At 34.3% G+C, this 22049-nt stretch overlaps 1 protein-coding gene across 1 annotated transcript in view; it reads left to right on the top strand.

The window, feature by feature from the left end:
- Positions 1-22049, top strand: part of LOC137926771 (cell adhesion molecule Dscam2-like) — a 177582-nt gene that overhangs the window by 77839 nt on the left and 77694 nt on the right. The window contains exon 3 of the mRNA XM_068770468.1: positions 13741-13883. Within this exon, the coding sequence (XP_068626569.1) occupies positions 13741-13883 (143 nt within the window). The remainder of the gene's footprint in view (positions 1-13740; positions 13884-22049) is intronic.

The following is a 22049-nucleotide window of genomic DNA, read 5'->3' as shown; positions in this document are numbered from 1 at the left end:
TAGAAATTCTGTTACAAGATCCAACGCTAAACAAACGGATTTTATGTTATCTTATCCTTTCATCGTATCAGCTATAAAACGTTTACTGCTGGTCAGTCTCCTCCAGAGACTTTTTTGACGAACTTAACTAGGCTGTCTGACCACCTTGTAGGTGAACATACATCGCTGCATTGGCCTTCTGGTCTACGCGTAATGTATCTTGTCCATTGATACTTCAAACTACTGTGCCGCTGTGTCAATCTCTTCATTGCTGGTTGTATTTCGTAGAGAAATTTCAACAATATCCTAAGCATAAGTTGTCTAAAACGTGATATTAAAAATAGAAGATAAAATACTAAAACGTTATCGCGCCCCGAACGCCGCCGATCATAGATTAACTTAATCTAATATTAAGGGAACAAAAGCAATAAAAGTTTACCGAAAGCTTCTCACTCGGAACTGCGCCGAGGCTAACTTTGTTAAGAAGTTAGCTCGATTGAAAATTCGTTTGTTTTCCGAACTGCGTTTAACTTTACAGGAAAAATGGACTTTAAGATTATTTGTTTGGAATTATGCGATGATAACAGATCTTAATTTAATGTGAACCTATACATATAATGCGCCCTTATATTAAGATAAAATTGTCGTTTAAAATTACCGATCATTAGGAAGGCGGGTAATTTTTTACCAAAAGTTTGGTTGTTAAAAGTTGGAATGTCATTTGGCTCAGTCCAAACCATTTTGAAGGATGTTTTGTGTCGATTGGTCGATTTCATACTGTATAGATTCTTCGAGATTTTTTACTAAAAACTAACCTCATATCATTCCTCAACCACTGTATTCACCTAATTCGACTCCGTGGGCCTTTATCTAATCAACATACTCAAATATCAGTTTAATTAAAATCAAATCGAATAAAGTCTTGAAAGCTATACTGTAAAAAGACAATTCAACAGTCGGAATTGTCTTTTTACAGTTTAAAAAAATAAAGTTTTATTAATAAAGTATATTAATAAAGTATTCATGGAATCAGGCGTTACCTCGCGGAAGTCCATTCTAAGTAAGAAAAGGACCAATATTTAGCCACTTCCGCATATGCAGTGGTAGACGCGCAACAAAATGCACCGCCCGCCAGCCCGCCGACAAATGCGTATGCGGCAAACAATGCGAATCACACAACCGCCATCGCCAAACTACTCAACACGTGTTTCACCCCTCCACGGGGCATCTTCAGGAGTTATGTTACACCGATTAGTGCCAAACACAGAGTCTGTCGAGACGTGTGTGTGTCGAGGTGAAACACGTGTTGAGTGATTTAACGGTGGCGGGCGGTGCATTTTGTTGCGCGACTGCCACTGCATGTGCGGAAGTGGCTAAATATTGGTCCTTTTCTGACTTAAAAAAATAAAGGACTGGAAAAAGCATTAACAAAAGTGCGTTTTATCGGACCAAATAAAAATTATAATAAAATATTAGAATAAAATTATTCTGGAAGAAAAATTGAAAAACTTGCATTCAATGTACAAATTCACCTTACATTTTGATCACAGTATTACATACTAGAAGACCAACGAAGCTCAATAGATAGACAAGTTTAAGTGGCAGTAAGCAGGCCACGTGGCGCGCAGAACAGGTGACAGCCTTAAGTTTCTGGGATGAATACCACGGACCGGCAAGTGCAGCGTAACGTTCACCCACGAGATAAACGGATGACTTTGTGGAATTCTTAGTAAGAAAAGGACCAATATTTAGCCACTTCCGTACATGCAGTGGTAGTTGTGCAATAAAGTGCACCGCCTCAACTCAGAACTCTGTGTTTGGCACTAATCGGTGTAACATAACTCCTGAAGATGCCCCGTGAAGGGGTGAAACACGTGTTGAGTAATTTGGCGATGGCGGTTGTGTCATTCGCATTGTTTGCCGCATACGCATTTATCAGCAGGCTGGCGGACGGTGCATTTCATTGCACGACTACCGCTGCATGTGCGGAAGTGGCTAAATATTGGTCCTTTTCTTACTTAGCATGGACTTCCGCGAGGTAACGCCTGATTCCATTAAATATTTGTGGAATTCGTCGGAAGACGCCGGATGCAGACAGCTTCCGCAACCGGTTATTTAAAAAATCTTTAGGGTAGGCTTATATTTGGTGGACAACCAATGTCTGAAATGATGATAATAATATTGGTAGATTCGAATTCGATGATGGCGATGATATATCTACTGATAAAAAAGAGTACCAGCATTGCGCATCGTCGCCTTTATTGTTATCTGATTCCTAAGGCCCGTAGACTAGTGGACCCGTAAATTTTATTTGTTCGACTTGATTAAGACAGACGCTCATTTTATTCTTAAAGGTCAAGTAGTCAACGCCAAAGCAACGAACCAAGTCGAAATTATGCCCTTTTCCGCGCTCATTTATCGAATGCTAAACGGGTATGATCTACAAGTGGAGGCAGTTCGTCTAGTCAGTCCATGGAGCGTCTATAAAAGCGATGTATATAACATATAGCGTGTAATATGTAGCGGCCCGAGCTGAAGCTCTCCCGAGAGCTTTAGAGTTTCGTGAAAGCTGCAAATGTTACTTTGCAGCAGTTGAAGACCGCTCTTAAATAAAGTCTTAACTACAAAAAAGGTGGTTTTCTTGTAACTACAAAAGAGAAACTTAATGGTATGCTAGTATCTAGTGAAGGTATTTATTAAGTTTAAAATTATTTCAACCGCCCCAACCGCAACCGCTTAAACGTAATCCATAAATCCTTTAAAATAATCTATGCTAAATAGTAGTAAGTTATGTGGTAGTTTGTTTAAAGTCATATACATTATGTTACTTCACAAAATTTTAATGTTTAAGTTACGTTTCATAACATTAGTGATTATTGTAAATTTAGTCTACGACTTTTGACGAGAAGAAACAGCTAATCTGGTCTACGAATTCGTATTTAGTTAAGCTCGTAGCGGAAACCTAGCAACCAGAAACTTGATTACTTTCAATTAAAGTACGTTGAAATATATATTTCGTTAAAACTGTCGTTGAATTTCAATCGTCATTCCATTTACGAAAGGTATACGAATCGCTGATCCCCGGTTTATTTTAATTAATGATTCCAATTATTTCAAAGTATTATGTTCTAATGTCAAGGTTTACCTAACTTTAAACTTAATGTAATAAATGAATCATTTTAAAGTCATGGTTGTCATTACATTCTATAGGCGCATAAGCAAGGCGTAGGCTTTTTCTAAAGACATAAACCATATACAATAATCGCCACACTTGGAAGGTAGATTGGAGGTTGTAGTGTGGTATTATGACACGCAGAGGACGCTGCTATGTGTCCTCTGTATTTTTTTTATAATTACTTAACAAAGTGTGAATAAGTAAGGTTATATTTCGAGAATCGAACCCATGATCTACGATCTCAAGTATCAGTAATTTGCCCCTAAGCTATCAATGCTCGAAATTATGAACATATAAAATTTAACATATAAAAACTGTTCTTTTGTTTCCTGTTACTTATTTATTTATTTTTTTACTTTTTATTTACCTTACATACCTTTATATTTACCTTTTATACTCGTACAATCACAATGACTTCGGTAACACAGGTCTACATCTAGCAAACATTTCAAGTAATCAAACAAAATTTGTACAAAAAAAATTGTGAAGCAAAAATTGTATCGATATTAAAATATAAAAGAGGTAAGTGAGTTTCGTTCTCGTAGTAGATCAGTATGGTCGAGATTTTTAAGATTATTTAGTTTAGTTTATCATATTCTGGAATAAGTGATTGATAGAGAATATAAAACTTAAAATATCAAAAGAGAGAGAAGAATACTGTTAGAAACAGCGAAGTCTCTTTTACCTCTCCGAACTTCTACCTTGAAAGAGAATACACGATACCCTTCACCAATTCCTGTATCATTGGGTTCATGAGGCCTCGAGACTTTGAACGAGATAATTTCTCGCGAATGTCAACTGGTCAGAAGCTTCATATAGTAATAAGTACAAATATAAACCCAGTAATGTTCAAACAAAGGTATTTAGCGAAAGCACTCCAGGCGCTCAATTTAAACCATTCCTTGTCTCTAAAGAAGAAGAGTATACCAAGCTATATCTTTTCGCAAGAAATATACGTGCCGTTAATTGTTTTAAAAGTGTAATCGTGCTTATCTAGCCACGGGATATCCTTTGTACTGTAGGCTTAAACAATTTCTCCGAGTGTGGTGTATTATTAAGCGTTATATAAACGACACTCGTCGCGCTCGTTCCTTGTTAACTGGCCGTAACAAATATTTGCCCGGCCCTCGGCTGTAAGCTCGTTTGAAGCTCCCTCGTTGACCTCCCGGCCATGCTACGACGTAGCAAATTGCTACGGAATACTTAATGAATTTAGTTTTAACGACATTACAAAACCAAGACGGTCTGAGTGTTGGATAGTTATGAACTTTCTAATTATGTCTACATACTCATATGTTCTTTAGAACTACGTAACCATGTTTGCTTTTGAGATTATCGACCTTAATTACAAGTCTAAATCATAGTTATGTATATAGGATGATTAGTTACAGGCATACAAGCTTTAAAAACATTTTAAACATGTTCATCACTAGATAAAAATATTTTAATGAGCTATATTTTCATCCCTTTAAAGTTTTTCTTACCCGCAAAAGGCTTCAAAGCATTTACATCTGTATACAAACAGCATGTAGAAAGTATATAAATATATATATAAAATTTATTAGCTGGTCGCATTAAAATATATATATATATATATATATACATTATAATGCGACCAGCTAATAAATTTTGTCAGCATAAAGTTTGCATTTTTCCCCGAGTTTCGTAACTCTTTTTCTTACTAATTTTTATATGGGTCATACACACATAAATTAATAGTAAATGAACTTTAAATATTTTAATATTACTATTATATTATTCACTCTTATAAAGTTTTCACATATATAACCATTAATCCTATATATGTGACTATCTTCACGGAGCCTTTAGTTTCACCAACACAATTCTGCTGTCGCTGTAAAAGCACCTTGGACTGGCAGCATCTACATCAACATAAACAATACAAAATAACTGTCTTTCAGATGATACTTATAGACAATCAACCTATATTTAAACATTTATTTTAAAAATATACTAACAATTTGCCTTTTTGCAACAAGTTATATAAGTTTATATTCTAAAGTAGTGCTTCTAGAAATATTAACATGTATAATTTAAATCGTGTTTCAGTTTTAAGATGTCTGGCATTATGTAAATACAGTCAGCTAGCAAATCAGCTAGTATGGTATAAAATATATAGTATGGTATAAATATATAGCAAACGTTGTTAAGCAAAAAAAATTGAAGTTTTTAATTAACAAATTTAAGATAAGGGTTGATCGTAGAGGGGTGAAAATTTAGGTTTAGTTTAGGCTGTATCATAATAAAATAAAAACAAAAAAAAGTCTAAAAAATTAAAAATAAAATTTAGGGGTGGACCACCCTTATCACTTAGGGGTATGGAAAATAGATAGTAGCCGATTCCCAGACATACTGAATACGCATGTAAAATTTGGTAAAAATCGGTCAAGCCGTTTCGGAGGAGTTCAAGTTCGAACACCGTGACACGAGAATTTTATATATTAGATATATTAATAATTACATAAAAGGTTCTACTCATAAAGATGGAAGTAAAGTTTATGAAATAAATAGATAGTCAACAGTCACCGACAAATTGTTAGAATTTTTTGTAAGTTTTTTTTAAAGAATTGAGAGAAAAAAATATTTGTTCTTATGTAATTTTGAAGGAAAATATTGCTTGTAACGGAACGGTACCCGATATAAAATGTCGAAAGAAAGATTCACGATTAGGTTCAAAGTTGAAAGCAGTTAAGTACAAACTTTGTTAATTCGTAGCCAGTGGCGCGTAGCTCGTAGCGCGGCGGGTAAACATTCGTAGCCACGTCGTTACGAGTCGGTAATTAAACGGCGTCAGTGATCAGCGCACACACACGCCAACTTAATTAATTGTTTGTAAAGTTAATTGCTTCAGTGCTCCGCGTTGTCTTCGGAAATACACAATACACAAATATTATTACAACTGTTACATTAAATAAATAAACATATGTTATTCAAATATATTTATTAATATTTTTTTTGTAAAAAGCAAACCTTATTCAAACACACGTTCATTAAATACGTGTGTTTAAACACGGCTTGCTTGTGTACTAAAGCTCTGAACCTAAAACGATAAAGGTTACTTAATAGAAGGTATCGCTTAAAGGCTCCATCGTGACTTAATTTATTTATATTTTTACATTGTTTAGGTATAACGATAAAACTAAGATAAAAAAGTAATCAAAAACTATATACATGTTCCCATACACAATTTAGTTCTACCGTCCTTTCTTTTATTGTTATTTTATAAACTTATCAAATTGGGTTGTCTTATTAATTGCCAATAATTTAAGTGATAATAGTAAATTAAAAAAAAACGTTGCGGGACTTTATTACTTCTTCCATTTTAATCTGTCAAATCAATCAAGTGTAACTTGTGCAAAAAATCGCGACAGACGAAGAGTAAGGCAATAGACTTTTAGCGCCATCTATCGGAATAATTTTAATTATTGTATCAATTACGCCATCTAGTATCAATTGTTATAAATTTAACGCTATGATATTATAATCCATTTAAAAATGAGAAATTAGTATCATATCTACGCTCAGTCACGCAAATACAGTTATTCGAATGTGAACATAAAATTACGGCTGATGACCACCAACCTCATGCGAGTGCCCCGGCTTAGTTTTATCAGCATACGAACGTCTGTATATTTAGTGTATGTGACTTCGTAATCCCTGTAACGGGAGATGAAATTTGATTAAAGTGTCGGTCGACGCTTCTCCTAGTTGGGGGTCAAAGGTCGTATGCCTCGAAGGAGCAAGTTCAGTTTATACTTAACCCCGCCTCGACCTTAATACAACTTGTTAATTTTAGTTAAGCATTAATTGAATTATTCATCAAAACTTATTTAGGGAAATGTTTGTAAAAACTGGAGCTGTTTTAAATTTGTATGTTATACATGTAAAAGTTTTTTTTTTCCTTTACAAAAGGAATTAAAAATAATGTAACACAAAAAAAACTCTTATAGTCTCAGAACGTACATCAACATTTTAATTTTTTTTTACAGTTGTAGCCTACCCATAGAGGACTGAGTATTACGATCGTAGGCCGCAGGTTTAATACAACCTTATACCTTATATAATTCACTTTGTGCATTAATTATCTAGGATTGTCACTGCTCACCAACAAGTTTCCAGAGAATGGGTAATACCGTCCTCTGCGTACCATAATACCACACTGTGATCGCCAACTCCATATATTTCCTCCATATTTAGATATATATATCTTTATGGAAAGCTATATTATGATGTTATCATTGAGTGTTAATGAGAATAAAACGACGAGGTATGCCAACATAAAATTCAAGATATTTTCACAATTATTATATATTTTACAATTTTAAATAGTATGACTGTCTACTGCAAGCGTATAGCTTTGGGTATCTATGATTTTAATATTACCTACACTCTTAAACCGAAGTTCAGAATACTATTGATAAATAAAATCAAATTATTAGTAAAAGGCTCTATTTTGTATAAAAAAAAATATTAATTAATCGTATCGAAATATATTCTCAATAAGAAAATTAATACAATGGAACCTTGGATGCATACATTATAGAAATGCGTCCGTCATGGAAATGTCATTAATAGGTAAGAATAAATAATAATTATCGAATTTAGTGTCAAAAATAGCATGCTAAACGTGCTACTTTTGAATGTGTTTAATATCACCTAAAATTTTCAAAGAGAATATTTTGATGTGACCATCATTATAAGTGTAGTGCTTTCTAGTTAGAAATAGATTTAAGTCGTGAAATATTTCAAAAAATTGTTATTGGGTGACAGGTATAATTCTAGTAAATAATTTTTCTTCGAAATTTTAGTGATTTTTTCTTCTTTCGATTTACAGTAAATATGTTTTCATTTATAAAAATAATTTTACATCTCTTTTTGAGTACTATTTTAACAGAACGCTTCCTCTTGCAGTTAACAGATATTGAATTTTCAATCTGAGGTCCTCATGAGCTTTTGAAAAACAGGACGTTTTTCATGAATTAGCTCAAAGATATATTCAACAAAATAGTATATACAAATAACATATATTAGTCAGATAGTATTTGTATTTTGTATTAAGGAGAAATCTTCTCAGAATTTTTGTTAACTTTCCTAGGACGGCCATCGTATCTGTATCTTACTTTAGAAACTTGAGCATGTATTGTGCATTAGAACAAACTACGAGATATGGCAAATGTTATATCTTAAGTAATGTGTAGCAATACTCGTACAAATGTAGTTATATACGACCCTGATTTACCCCGCCACGATAAAAAAGTCGTCAGAGCTTCTAGCACGTCACTTCGTTTGGAGCTACAAAAATGTTTAAGATACCTTAAAGTAAACATTATCGGCAGGCTCTTATCGCCGAAAGCGAACGGAATCTGCCCAAAGGGGCTTCTGCGCCGCCGGGCTGCGAATTTTTTTTCACTTTCGAACAATAAATCGCGAATCATTAATCTCCTTCCCGAGCCCCGAATCCCATTATTACGATTTCGTATTCAGACCATTCCGCGAAATTGAATATGAAAGATGAACTTTTTTTTAATTTTTAGCGGTATGCTACGGTAAACAGAACGAGACCGAAGATTAATATACGGATAGTTTTTCCAGTATTTGTTGTTCTCGTGAACCTTTTCCGCGTAGCTCCTGCGTAGCTCCCGCGTAGCTTATGTAGTGCTACACAGAATTTTGGAATTGAATTAATTTTGTGTTTGTTATCTCGACAATATTGCACATTTAATTAATTCACTTTTGCTAGCAGTTAGAAGAGAAATAAATGAAGTGATATCCCCCAAATAAGATTTTTCCATTGAGAATAGAAAATTAGTACATATATATCCTTGCAGGTTATGCTAAGTTCTATGAAAATACAAGTTATATTGAAATTATATGTCTATTTATTGTGTTTATAGATTTAACCACTTTTTGATTAAAATTGTCAAGATAAGTGTTGAATACGAAGGATATTCGTATATATCATTCGTGGCTTTTATTTGACACATCTGAAACAAGGCTTTGCTGAGGGGCTATATCAAAAGTAAATGGTCATCTATGTTTATTACAATTACCAAACAGTTAAGCAATGTGCGATAAAGACATCTCTTTACAAAAACAAGCCTAGACACCGATCCTCATGACAAACAAAAAATTTTTATGTCAATCAAAGCTTCTTACTAATTCTAAATGCCTGGTACACCTTATCTGAAAACAAATAGCGGTAGAATGAATAAAAAACGCAATGTTTATAAAGAAAGGAAAACCGTTTTCAAAATTTATATTATTACAAAATTTAAAATATTCATTGTTTACTACCCGTCCCTTTAGGTTTTATTTTATGAAAAATGATTGGTCTGTCACATTCCAATAAAGAATATATATTAAAGTAATATATTTCAGAGTGATCTCTTAATTACAGGTAGATTAAGGCTTTACAGCTTTTGGCTAGTAAATGAGCTTTACAATCACGCCCTCAGATCTTTTTCAACAATAACCAAACATCACGTATTATGCGGAAATTTTTCTACGACCTGGGTTTATGTGGTTTATAGAATACACAGCATTAACAAAGGTACACATAAAGTGAACACCTTACTCGTGTGAATATTTGAAAAATTTCGGTTGTAGTGGCCCAATTGTAGAACTAGTACTTGTCCGTCATGACCCACATTTACCATTAAATCTTAATTAATAATTCACATTCGAAATCGACACCGCCCGCCCTGAATGTCGCGTGTGGGCGGAATTAACAGCCACACACAGCCTCCTCATTAGGACGCATCCGTAATTAAGAGACTGACGTCGACTCCTATTTGCTGTATCCATAATTATCGTAGCTTTGGAACTGTATACCACTAACTTAATTATCTTTGTTATGTGATTTTAATTAGAATTTGTATAAGGATGCCATTTTGTTAGTATTCCTCTTCGTGTCGATATCCTTTTGGTAAAGAGACGTGATACTTCTACATGAATGTAAAATTGGGTAGGTAGGTGAATCTATTCTTATCTAAGGCATCACGGAGTGTAGCCTTAAGTAAAAAAATATAAAAAAAGCTTTTTATTCAATTTACGAATATTTCAATGATAAGAATCCTCCACTGTGTTTTCGCCTAATAATTTTAATTTCTTTAGGGCTTTAACTGATAAAGTGTATGTATATATATGTATTAAACTTTATTATAAGGTATGTGATTTTCCTTTTCATTCTTCTCCACAGATACAACACCTTCCGAAGTCGAGTAGAGTCGATAATAAAATAGATAAAAAAATAACAGATATTAAATGTTCGATATAAGAATTCTGATAAAAGTTCCATTGTTAAATAAAGCAATTTTATCTTTTATCTTTTGAAATTTGGTATTATGTGTTATTTTACTGATAAATAGCTTGTAAATTGATTGTTATATTACCGTATTAATAATATAAATATGTCCACAAAAAACTACTGGATTGAAGATATTTGTGAATATTATCACAAAACACCTGTCACAGTTTGTCGTGGGTTATTCTCAGATCACTGCGTGTTAGGAACGCTCATAGCTTGAAGTTGAGGGATACCACTAGAGGGAAGCTTATTTTGATTTCAGCTTATAACAAATTGGTCTCCTCTGGCTTCTTATCATGAGGAACACAAGTTATTACTGTTAATATTAATAACAATGTTAATAAATATTACAATCATTATCGCCATCAACATGTCAGCTCATAAACGCCCATTGTGAGACATAAGCATCGCCATAGCGATCACTATTTTACAGTCCGTATGGAGTGATTTCCAACGACCTTGATTATGTCGTCAGTTTTCCCAGTGGTGGGCTTTCAGATGCCGCGTGTACTGGCTCGTGATTACCACTGAAAATGTCAAAGTAATATTTGTTCAAATTTTCCAAAACTTTTAAGAAAAGGTCCTGTAGGACACGTGCCAAATGTTCAAGGAACACAAGGAATTCTCTGAATACCTGTAAAGTTTTAAGCTTAAAGAGAATCCCTCGTACATCTATAACCTGGAAGTGAACCAGACCGTGGTGCTTATAATTACCGGTTGTCTCTCGATTGGAGGACCTCGCTCTGATGCCCAGGTCACGATGGGAGAAAGACAATGGTAGGAAGTATCGCTCAATATTCATATAATTTAGCAGAAAAAGAGATAATATTGTTATAAATTAAAATAAGATTTAGGAAAATAAGACTCAGGATTAGAAAAAAGGTGAGAACCTGAAAAAGTCGAGCAATAAATTTAGTTAGTCGCATAGAATAAAAATACAAAATGAAGTTAATTAAAAAGCAGTGTTTACTGTTAAATTGTAAATTAGTAACAAAATATAAATTAATGAAATGAAACAAACGGTAGATGAGCGAAGGAAGGCGTTGGAGGAAGAGGATTTATAAATGTGGAAAGGCAGGTGGTAAATATATAGAACTGTTTTATCATATTTTCTCTAAGAACCTACTAGATGGCGCTAGTCAATTAGCGTCATAGACGTAGTACTGATTTACCGATGTTTTGCTCTCTTTAAATTCACTCGGTTTGCATGTAAATGTACTCTAAAATAAAAAATTATATATCACAAAATAGTTTTTCTGGCTTCGGAATGTAGAATAAATATTAAGACAAGAAAAACCCTGCCCCACGCGTGACACGTGGAACGAGAGGTCCCCAAAAGCGACAGAAATAAAAAAATAAATAAACAGAGAGGTATATATTGTTACCTTCGTTGCTCTTAGTCGATAATTTCCTTATCAGTCCGGAGCAGAATCGACCGTTCGACGGAGTTCTTTCATCCGCTATCGCGCGTCGTTTTTTCACTTCCAAACCATAAATCGAGTACCATTAATCTTCTTCGCGGAGCCCGAATTTCATTATAATGGATCCGTATTTGAAAACAGAATTGAATAAAAATGCTGAAATTTAAGATTTTTTGATTTATTAAATGAAGAATTTTTCTTATTATTTTTTCTTTCTTGCCTCTCGCTGGATATATTGCTAATTTCTTTCGAAATTGATTCTTTTAAAATCGATAAAGAATCCCTATTTCTTCCGGTCACGCTATACTGCTTGCGAAAAAATATACCTCACACATACATATCTTATTTAACAACTTTTCTTTTAAGAATTTTTTAAAACAACAAACAGCTGTTTTTTTTTTTACAAAATGTATTGATTATTGAATCTTTGTGCGTTTAACAGTTTATCATAAACTTATCGTGTTATCTGTTCAGTATTCATTCACCACAAGTTTTATTCGTATATTTTACATTTAATCATTAAATACAATATTTACTTTGGAATATAATTGGAATATAATTCCTGACAGTACAAAGACTGTCGATAAAGTTATAAAAAATATCACCAGTTATGGTTTCCTTTTAAAATTTAATTAAATTTCGTTATAACAGCCACGGCATTGTTACTTTGACATAGGATTAAAATGATCCAAAGTGTATGTATATATATATATATATATATATATATATATATATATATATATATATATATATATATATATTTACACATATTGTGGTGTATTTAGGAATTATTATATCATGAAGTAGCCATTTCTATACTTATACAAGGTACTTGTATATGATTCTCTTCCTTCTCAATGTAATTTTACTTTTTTATACTATTTCTTGTGTTTTATGATATTCACTAGTTTCATCTACTTTTATTAATTCATCTCAGCACTGCCCAAACGATTACCTGGCCGAGAATGTCATGTATAAAAATATTTTAAATAAAAATTAAAGTAATCATCAGTCATGCGTTCTAAAAAATACATTCAATTGTGTGTCTTCAAGTTCTCTATGTACACTTATACTACCTTTGTCTTAAGGTAAAATCATACAGAAACACGAAGAACAATCAACACTGTAAATATCATCATCATAGGTGATGGACGTGCACTAACCCTGCCACAAAAATCGTCACGATGACCGGTTTTGCGCTGCCTACTTCCAGCTACTTCCCGCAACCATGACGTTGTCGCTCTAACTATTAAGCGGCCTACAAATGCCTACAGTTTCGTAGCCTCTACTCGATGTTGTTTCGACCCAACAGCCATCAGTCGCATGAGCAATTAGTTCTGCGTTATGTAAAAATTATTTGTACAACCATCGTATAACGCGCGTTATACGAATTGATTGATTCACGTTTAGCTTTTACATTTAAAGCGAGTTTCAAACAAATATTTAAGAAACATTATTTTATAAACAAATTATGTGCTCTTTAATAACCACTACATAATAATAATAAGTAACATTTCATTTCGTTATAAATGGATATGTGTGCATTGACCGGTACAGAAGTTATAAATTACAAAAACCTTTTCTTAATAGGCAGACCTTTTTAGTATCTCCTTTTGAAAGCCTTCTTCGGGAAAAATCTGGTCTACGGGTTTTTATGTATTTACTAATTCTGCTAAATATGACAAAGCCTTTTAAGGTGCTTATTAGATAGGTAGCGCCTTATTATGTAAACTTATTTTAAGTTGACAATTATAAATTATTGTAATGATCTCATGCAGTAAAGCTACTTTAACTTTGACTTTTATTTTACTTTGACTTTGACTTTGTGTGGTCCTTAGGGAGGCGCTTCCAAATGGAACACTGTGGCTGGGCGCGTTCACGGCGGCGCAGTATCGCGGCGACGTGCACGCTGCACTGTACAGATGCCGAGCTGCCGCACCTGCCGGCACCGTGCTGTCACGCGACATGCGAGTTGATGCTGGTAAGTAGCCTATTGCTATATTACTTATAGCACTGGCGGTTGACTATCATTAGATCTACACTATGTTAGAAATAACACAATGTCCAAAATACTGTATATCTCAATGAGGAGATCAGAGCTTTGGCCAATTCGTACCAATGACCATTGAGCTTTAATGGAATCAGGCGTTACCTCGCGGAAGTACATCCTAAGTAAGAAAAGGACCAATATTTAGCCACATCCGCACATGCAGTAGTAGTCGTGCAATAAAGTGCACCGCCCGCCAGCCCGCTGATAAATGCGTAAACGGCAAACAATGCGAATCACACAACCGCCACCACCAAATTACTCAATACGTGTTTCACCCCTCCACGGGGCATCTTTAGGATTACGATTAGTACCAAGACTCTGTGTTTGGCACTAATCGGTGTAACATAACTCCTTTTCTTACTGACCATTGAGCTGCCCAAATTCTAAGTAACTAGTATCATAAGTGAGCAGACTAAGCATTAAATGACTTAATAAGTTATTTGCTTGGGAATATTACCAGAAGAGGTAAGAATAAAGTGTAAGTCAGTGAAAAATTTTATTTATTCGAACGATAAATAAGTTTAATGTATAATTTAGTTTTGCCCATTGTAAAAGCATCAAATTTTAGTACACATTCTATTAACAATTCACGCTGATAATTCGTGACGTCACGTACCCGTGTGTTCCGTAGTGAAATTGCGACGGGGCCGTCTCGTCTGCGAGCTCATCGCGTGTTCGGAAACATTTGCTCGCAAGCCTACACTACGCACCTTGAATTACAAGTACCCCATTGTTAGGGAACAAGTAACCTGTGACGTAAGCAATATATATACATATAACTTGTTTATGCATGTTTTTAAATTACTTTAAAATTTGATCGTCAATTACCGACTGATGTTGATTCTGAGTTCTGATAAATTATGAAAATGTATATTTACAATTTCCTTCTCTAGCGATACAATTTAAAGGCATCTTAGCATTTCTGGTTCTTTACATGTCCACTTTACGTCGTAAAGATTGTAGTCCCTAATGGTTTTACTAAGCCTTCATCGTTTTTTCGTACAATCTTAAGTGCTAGTTCCCATCGAGTTATAAAAACAAATATTTTTTAACTGTTTAGGTGTTTATTTACTTGATTAATATATTGTAAGTTTACCTTTTTGAACAGTTTTTATTTATTGTATAGTGCTTTTATGCTAGGCCATGACAGAAATAGGTCAATAGATGGCGTTGACTAAAGTATTGTGACAGTAGTTTTATATCAAAGAAAAGAATTTTAGATTTTATATTTTATGAAAGTTTATTGACAAGATGACATCCTTTAAAATCAACCTACAAAATATGAAACCAGTGATAATTCTCTTTTTAAATGTCATTTTGTAAAAGTCATATAATCTTTGTCCGTCAGATTAAGTCGGGGTCGCACCGAGAATCCATTAGGAACCCTTTTAGGTAACGCCTAAAGTTTTGATACAAGACTTCAGTTGTAATTACACGTTTTATGTAACATTAATCGAATATATTCCGTAAAATACAAGTAATTGTTATATCATCCAAAATATCGCAATATTTGAAGACGAAGTTCTTTGACCAATGTGTGTTGCCGGTGATGATATACGGATCCGAGATGTGGTCACTTACGTCGAGTCTCATGAGGAGGCTTTATATCACCCAGAGAAAAATGAAGAGGACGGTGCTTGGAGTTTAGCTGCGAGATCTAATCAAAAATAAGAAAATTCGAGAAAGACCAAGATCGCCGAGATAGCTCGAAGAATTGTTCCTCTGAAGCAGTAGAAGACGGGGTACATCGCTGGTGCAACCTATGATGGTTTGGGTCAATAGAATATCGAGCGGTGACAAGTCGATAGACGCAGTGTGGGTAAGCCTTTACTTGCTGGAATGACGACATATTTAAGTACGCTAAAAGTTGCTTAGCGGTCATTGTCGCGATCTTTGACAGAAGCCTGTACTTCGCAGTGTGCCTCCATCGACTGAGCAAAAGAAGAATAATTACAATTAATGTAGAAGCATCCAGGGTTATTTTACTATTACCGAGTAAAATTTTACTGCCTTTGGTATTATCAGTTTTAGGTTCGACTTTAAACTGGTTTACATCACTTTCTTGTTTATTTTTATTTGTATCATCCTTACTTAAATTATGAAAATGAATTATAATATATGACTATAATTAAGTACCATCATTATAAATGGATCATCATCATTTTTTCAACCATGGGAATACCCCAACTTCGTAAGATGAGACCTAAAGAATGTTGTCTGTCCATCTAGTAGATGAATGTCCTCTCGCAGATCCGAGGTCACCGCATCAGAACAATAAACCCTCCATCCACTGCCACAAGTTACAAAATAAAAAAATTAAGTACACAAAGCAAACACATTTTAATGTAATAGCATACATTGACTAAAATAAGAATTTTAAGATTGTAATAGGAATCATTTTATTAAGATACCAGATGCATACATAATTAACACCTTAACGATAGTGCCGAAAATGATAAGAGATATTTGTGTAACAGTTGCTATAATAATTGTGCGGAAAGAAAAGGTCACACCGCTCTGATTGTTAGTTTGTTTCGCCTCGCGTATCGCTAATGTCACGTATTGATACTACCACGATTTATCGTACCTCGTTCATGTATTTTGTAAATAGCGTCACATTACATACGAAATACAATAAATAGTCGTCTTATTTAGTTTTATATGCAATACAAAGAGAATATTTTAAAAATTATTTATTAATCATTTCAACTTAAATTATAAATTAAACAGGAGTGTAAAAAATCGACTTCTCTTGATACTCAGACTTGGATTTTACAACAATATTATTTCAAACACTCTGTTAAAACATCATCACTATAATTAGCCATAATACGTCCACTGGAAATGGGTCTCTCCGTTCTCTTAACAAGTTTATTCGCCCAGTTTTTCAGCAGATTCTACACGCTGCAGACGCGGGCCATCTGTTGGAGTCTAGTCTAATTTTCGACTTTCTAATCCGTTGGAATATGACGGTTACTTACGGATATTAAATCGTTTTCTATAAGTACATATAGTTTTACTAGCTGATCCCGCAAACGTTGTTTTGCAAAAAAAAAATTGATATTTTAATTTACAAACAATAAATAAGAGTTGATCGTAGAGGGGTGAAAATTTATGTTTGTATGTATTCTTGTATGCTGTATCATAAAAAAAACAAAAATTTCGTTAAAAAATTAAATTTTTTTTTTTAAAATGTGAACAACCTTTATCACTTAGGGGTATAGAAAATAGATAGTAGCCGATTCTCAGACCTACTGAATACGCATATTAAATTTGGTAAAAATCAGTCAAGCCGTTTCAGAGGAATTCAAGTTCGAACACCGTGACACCAGAATTTTATATATTAGATTAGGAAGGGTGTATTCTTAAAAGAAGGCTGTTATTCAAAAAGAATTTAGTCGCAAGTGGCAAATCGTCTCAGCCGCCCCGCACTCTGCCGATCGCCGGCTCGTCCGCCAGTCCATTAGGGCGCTTTCAGCGGGAGCTTAAAGTCCGGGGGCGTCGCGTCACTCACAGTTATAAGTTGAAACACTTTGTCCGAGCAAGGCTTCGAGTATTATTTATGTGTCCATTTCATTTAACCCCAGAACGCTAGGGATTGACGAGAGCTTTGAGTGCTTTCATAAGTTTTGATTTCATATATTTAATGATAATCGATTAATAATATAAATTTGCTAGGTTTCTATTTGAAACCTAAAACTAATCTACATTGAAATAATTTTTTTAGATCGTATATATTTATTTAAGTCTTTATTGTAAAATCGAAAAGATAACATATGAAACATTACAAGTACACGTCTTAGAACTAAAGACAATTTCTTCTAGACAACCATTGGATGGAATTCTGCACCAGGAAATATAGACCCGGCGGTCATAAACTGATAGAAGGGTTTAGAAATCCGACACACATATCTAGTTTAAGATAGTAATAGGTGTAAAAGATTTAAAGGAGATAATGTGTTTGTCTCAGCTCATTTGCTGTCAATTCATGCAAGGTACGGTACACTCTATCCAAATATCAAATGTTTAAGAAATACCAAATAACACAATGGTAATAAAGTAAGATAAAGCTTTATAAAAATTCAGATTATTTGATAATGCAATTAAATAATATTTACGATATATCCCTGTAGAATTTTTACTGTCAAAAGTTATCGCATTATCGCAATCCGATAGAATTTTTTTTTACAATAATCACTGTATAGTGAGTGATTGGGAATAGATGACAAAGTTTTAAAACTTATTGCTTACAAACGAAGTATACGTTCACATCTTTAAAGCTTATAGCGTAATATTACATCATGATATAATAATAAAAGTAAAAGTTAAAATATATTATATGTATACATATATATATTTAATGGAATTAGACGTTACCTCGCGGAAGTCCATCCTAAGTAAGAAAAGGACCAATATTTAGTCACTTCCGCACATGCAATGGTAGTCGTGCAATGAAATGCACCGCCCGCCAGCCCGCTGATAAATGTGCATGCGGCAAACAATGCGAATCACACAACCGCCATCACCAATTTACTCAACACGTGTTTCACCCCTCCACGGGGCATCTTCAGGAGTTATGTTACACCGATTAGTGCCAAACACAGAGTCTGTGTTTGCGGAAGTAGCTAAATATCGGTCCTTTTCTTACTTATGTATACATATATATCCAGTTTAAACAGATCAAGCAGTGAAGCTAATAGAAAAACATTTTGAAAATAAATAACGACATCACCTCTCTTAGCGACATAAGTAACTAGTATCACAAGCGAGCAAACTAAACAGCAAATGACTTGATAAGTTATTTACTTGGGAATATTACCAGAAGAGGGAAGAATAAAGTGTAACTCAGTGAAAAAATGTATTTATTCGAAAGACAAATAAGTTTAATGTATAATTTAGTTTTGTCCATTGTAAAAGCATCAAATTTTAGTGCACAATCTATTAACAATTCACGTTGATAATTCGTGACGTCACTTACCCGTGTGTTCTGTAGTGAAATTGCGACGGGGCCGTCTCGGCTGCGAGCTCATCGCGTGTTCGGAAACATTTGCTTGGAAGCCTACACTACGCACCTTGAATTACAAGTGCACCATTGTTAGGGAATAAGTAACCTGTGACGTAAGCAATATATATACATATATATTCATATAAATTATTTATAAATGTTTTAGTTCACTCTGTTGTTTATATACGAAAATAAAACTGTTCACTACTAAACATTGGATTGCCCCACAGATTTCCAACCAGACCGGTAGAAAAAGACATGCATTTCGTATGTGCAAGTAACACACACGGTTGAACTCGAATCCCAATTTTATTCATTGAACATTTTGAGAACGTTTAACATTTGAAGGAGAATTCACGATCGCGCGATTTAAATGACTTATGTCGCCATCTATAAATTTGTTAGGGACCTATTTTTAATAAAAATATCATTTTGGACATGATCTTCACTTCAGAACTTTAAGTACACAGAAGCTCTCTTTTGGCCGTTTATCGAGGCTATGAATGCTACTTTCTTCTTCTCTTCTTTTTCTTCACATTACTGGTTTAAACTCGTAGAGCAATGGAGAGGGTTACGCCTACGACACAATCATCTTCGTAGATCCGTGAGCGACTGTAAGCTTGCTGATGAGTCTCAAAGTCATATTAATGTTTCTTAGTTTCCATAACGCCTTCCAGTTGAGTTATTTTTTTAATTCACTTGTAGATAAGACCAAAGACTTATATTTTTTTAATATCTGTTTTGTTTCCTTAATTAAGCAAAATAAAAGTAACCATTAAGCAATGACAGCCCAGCGGTTGGAGACTGGGATTTGCGATTATATACCACGGGTTCGATTTCCGGGATACAATCCTATTTCTTTAATGGAATCAGGCGTTACCTTGTGGAAGTCCGTCCTAAGTAAGAAAAAGACGAATATTTAACCACTTCCGCACATGCAGTGGTAGTCGTACAACAAAGTGCACCGCCCGCCAGCCCGCTGATAATACTCCGTGTTTGGCACTAATTGGTGTAATATAACTCCTGAAGATGCCCCGTGGAGGGGTGAAACACGTGTTAAGTAAATCAACGGTGGCAGTTGTGTAATTCGCGTTGTTTGCCGCATACGTATTTATCAGCGGGCTGGCGGGCGGTGCACTTTGTTGCACGACTACCACTGCATATGCGGAAGTGGCTAAATATTGGTCCTTTTATTACTTACAATCCTATTTAGTTTATACTTTGTGCGCTAATGATCTAGGATTACCACTGCTCAGAAACAAGTTTCCAAAGGATGGGGAGCAGTGGCCTTTGCGTACGATAATACTTCAATAGGATCGCCAACCCGCCGGCCTAGCGTGGCGATTACGATGTATCTCTCCATAGATATCTTTTATGAAAGCTTTTGCTTTGCAGTTGACATCTATGAGCTAAAAAGGAAAAGAAGAACAGAAACCATTTCTTTTATTTCGAATTGCATGTTTGTGATGTATTAAATTGATAAGTTGAACCACAACTTTACTGTACTTATTAAAAAATGAAAGCCTTATTTAGAATTCTGAAGCGCGTCTCGATGTTTATCCTTGAGCAATATTCAATTTACTTCTTTACAATTTATACAACAACACGTACTGGACGTTATCTCAGTGATCCCGACCTCACACAGTGCTATGGTGGTCATTTATGTATTTTATATATTTAAGAACAGAGACCTTTATTAATAAAAAAATGTTTTCTGACTGCAAATAATCTTTAATTTCATTTGTAATAAACCTAATAAGATTGTTTAATAAAATTTCGCATAATATTATTGAACTATCATTTGCAAAATTCAAAACGCATAGTAAAATCAAATTGACAGTAAGGACTTTTTATTTAATGGAAGGATATTTAAATGAAAAGAATCCTTGACAATGATGTCACTTATTATTTTGTTTTCATTTAGTTACATCTAATAAAATGTATATGTATTTTTTTTGGTTAAACTTTAATTAAAGACGTGTTATAGACTTCGTTTCTACTCCTTCTCTACAATTATAATACCTTGAAGTGGAGTAGAGTCAAAAGAGAATTCTAAGTAAGAAAAGGGAAAAGGACCAATATTAAGCTACTTCCGCACATGCAGTGGTAGTCGTGCAACAAAGTGCACCGCCCGCCAGCCCGCTGATAAATGCGCATGCGGCAAACAATGCGAATTACACAACTGCCAGCGTCAAATCACTCAACGCGTGTTTCACCCCTCCACGGGGCATCTTCAAGAGTTATGTTACACCGATTAGTGTCAAACACAGAGTCGCTAAATTTCTAGAGAATAGAGAATTCTGTTAAAAGTTATTCTCCAATATTAAATAAATTAATTCCAATATTAACTAAAATGAAACAGTTTGTTCGAGGTAAACTGAATAGCCGCTCTCGACGAAATGCTATAAACATATATATATATATATATATATATATATAATATAAATATATAAATATATGTGTGTCCTTGAGGAAATTATATTTTGTTTTGCTTGCTGTGACGACGTTATTAACACATGTAATACGATAGAAGTTACTCGAAGTATTTCAATAAGAATATTGTTTCTCCGATTGAACCTCACGGGTTAGTTATTAGGCAATAACACATTGATTCAAGTGCTACTGCTACATATGTCTCAGTGACTTCACAGCTGCTTACAACGATAAAAAATACTAAATTATTGTTTTTCCAGTGCGCAGACAATGGAAAGATTATTAAATCTTACTAGATAAGCATACAGCCAAGCCTAAAAGTAAATGATTATGACATGCGATCGTAGGTCACGGGTTTGAGTCCTGGGATACAATGTTAAATAATATAAACTTTGTGTATGAATTATATCGGATTGCCACTGTTTATATAGAAGTTTCTAGAGGATACTCTACAGCATCTGCTGGATACCATAACACCATACGATCGCCAACCCACCTGCCAAGAATGGTGATTATGGTATATCTGAAGCTGAAACGATAAGATAAACATCACAGCTGAACAAAACAGTATTGAATCTCTACTTCAATAGAAGGTAGAGTCAAAAGTCCTTATGATAAAATAAATACAGAATAACGTATCACTCTTCTTCCCAATTGTG

Source organism: Battus philenor, unplaced genomic scaffold, assembly GCF_028537555.1.
Source record: "Battus philenor isolate CCGP_79_NKW_IND1 unplaced genomic scaffold, ilBatPhil1.0.hap1 SCAF_3, whole genome shotgun sequence".
In the NCBI taxonomy this organism is placed as follows: domain Eukaryota; kingdom Metazoa; phylum Arthropoda; class Insecta; order Lepidoptera; family Papilionidae; genus Battus; species Battus philenor.
Note: the sequence above shows the minus strand (reverse complement) of the source record. Positions and strands in the feature narration are given on the sequence as shown.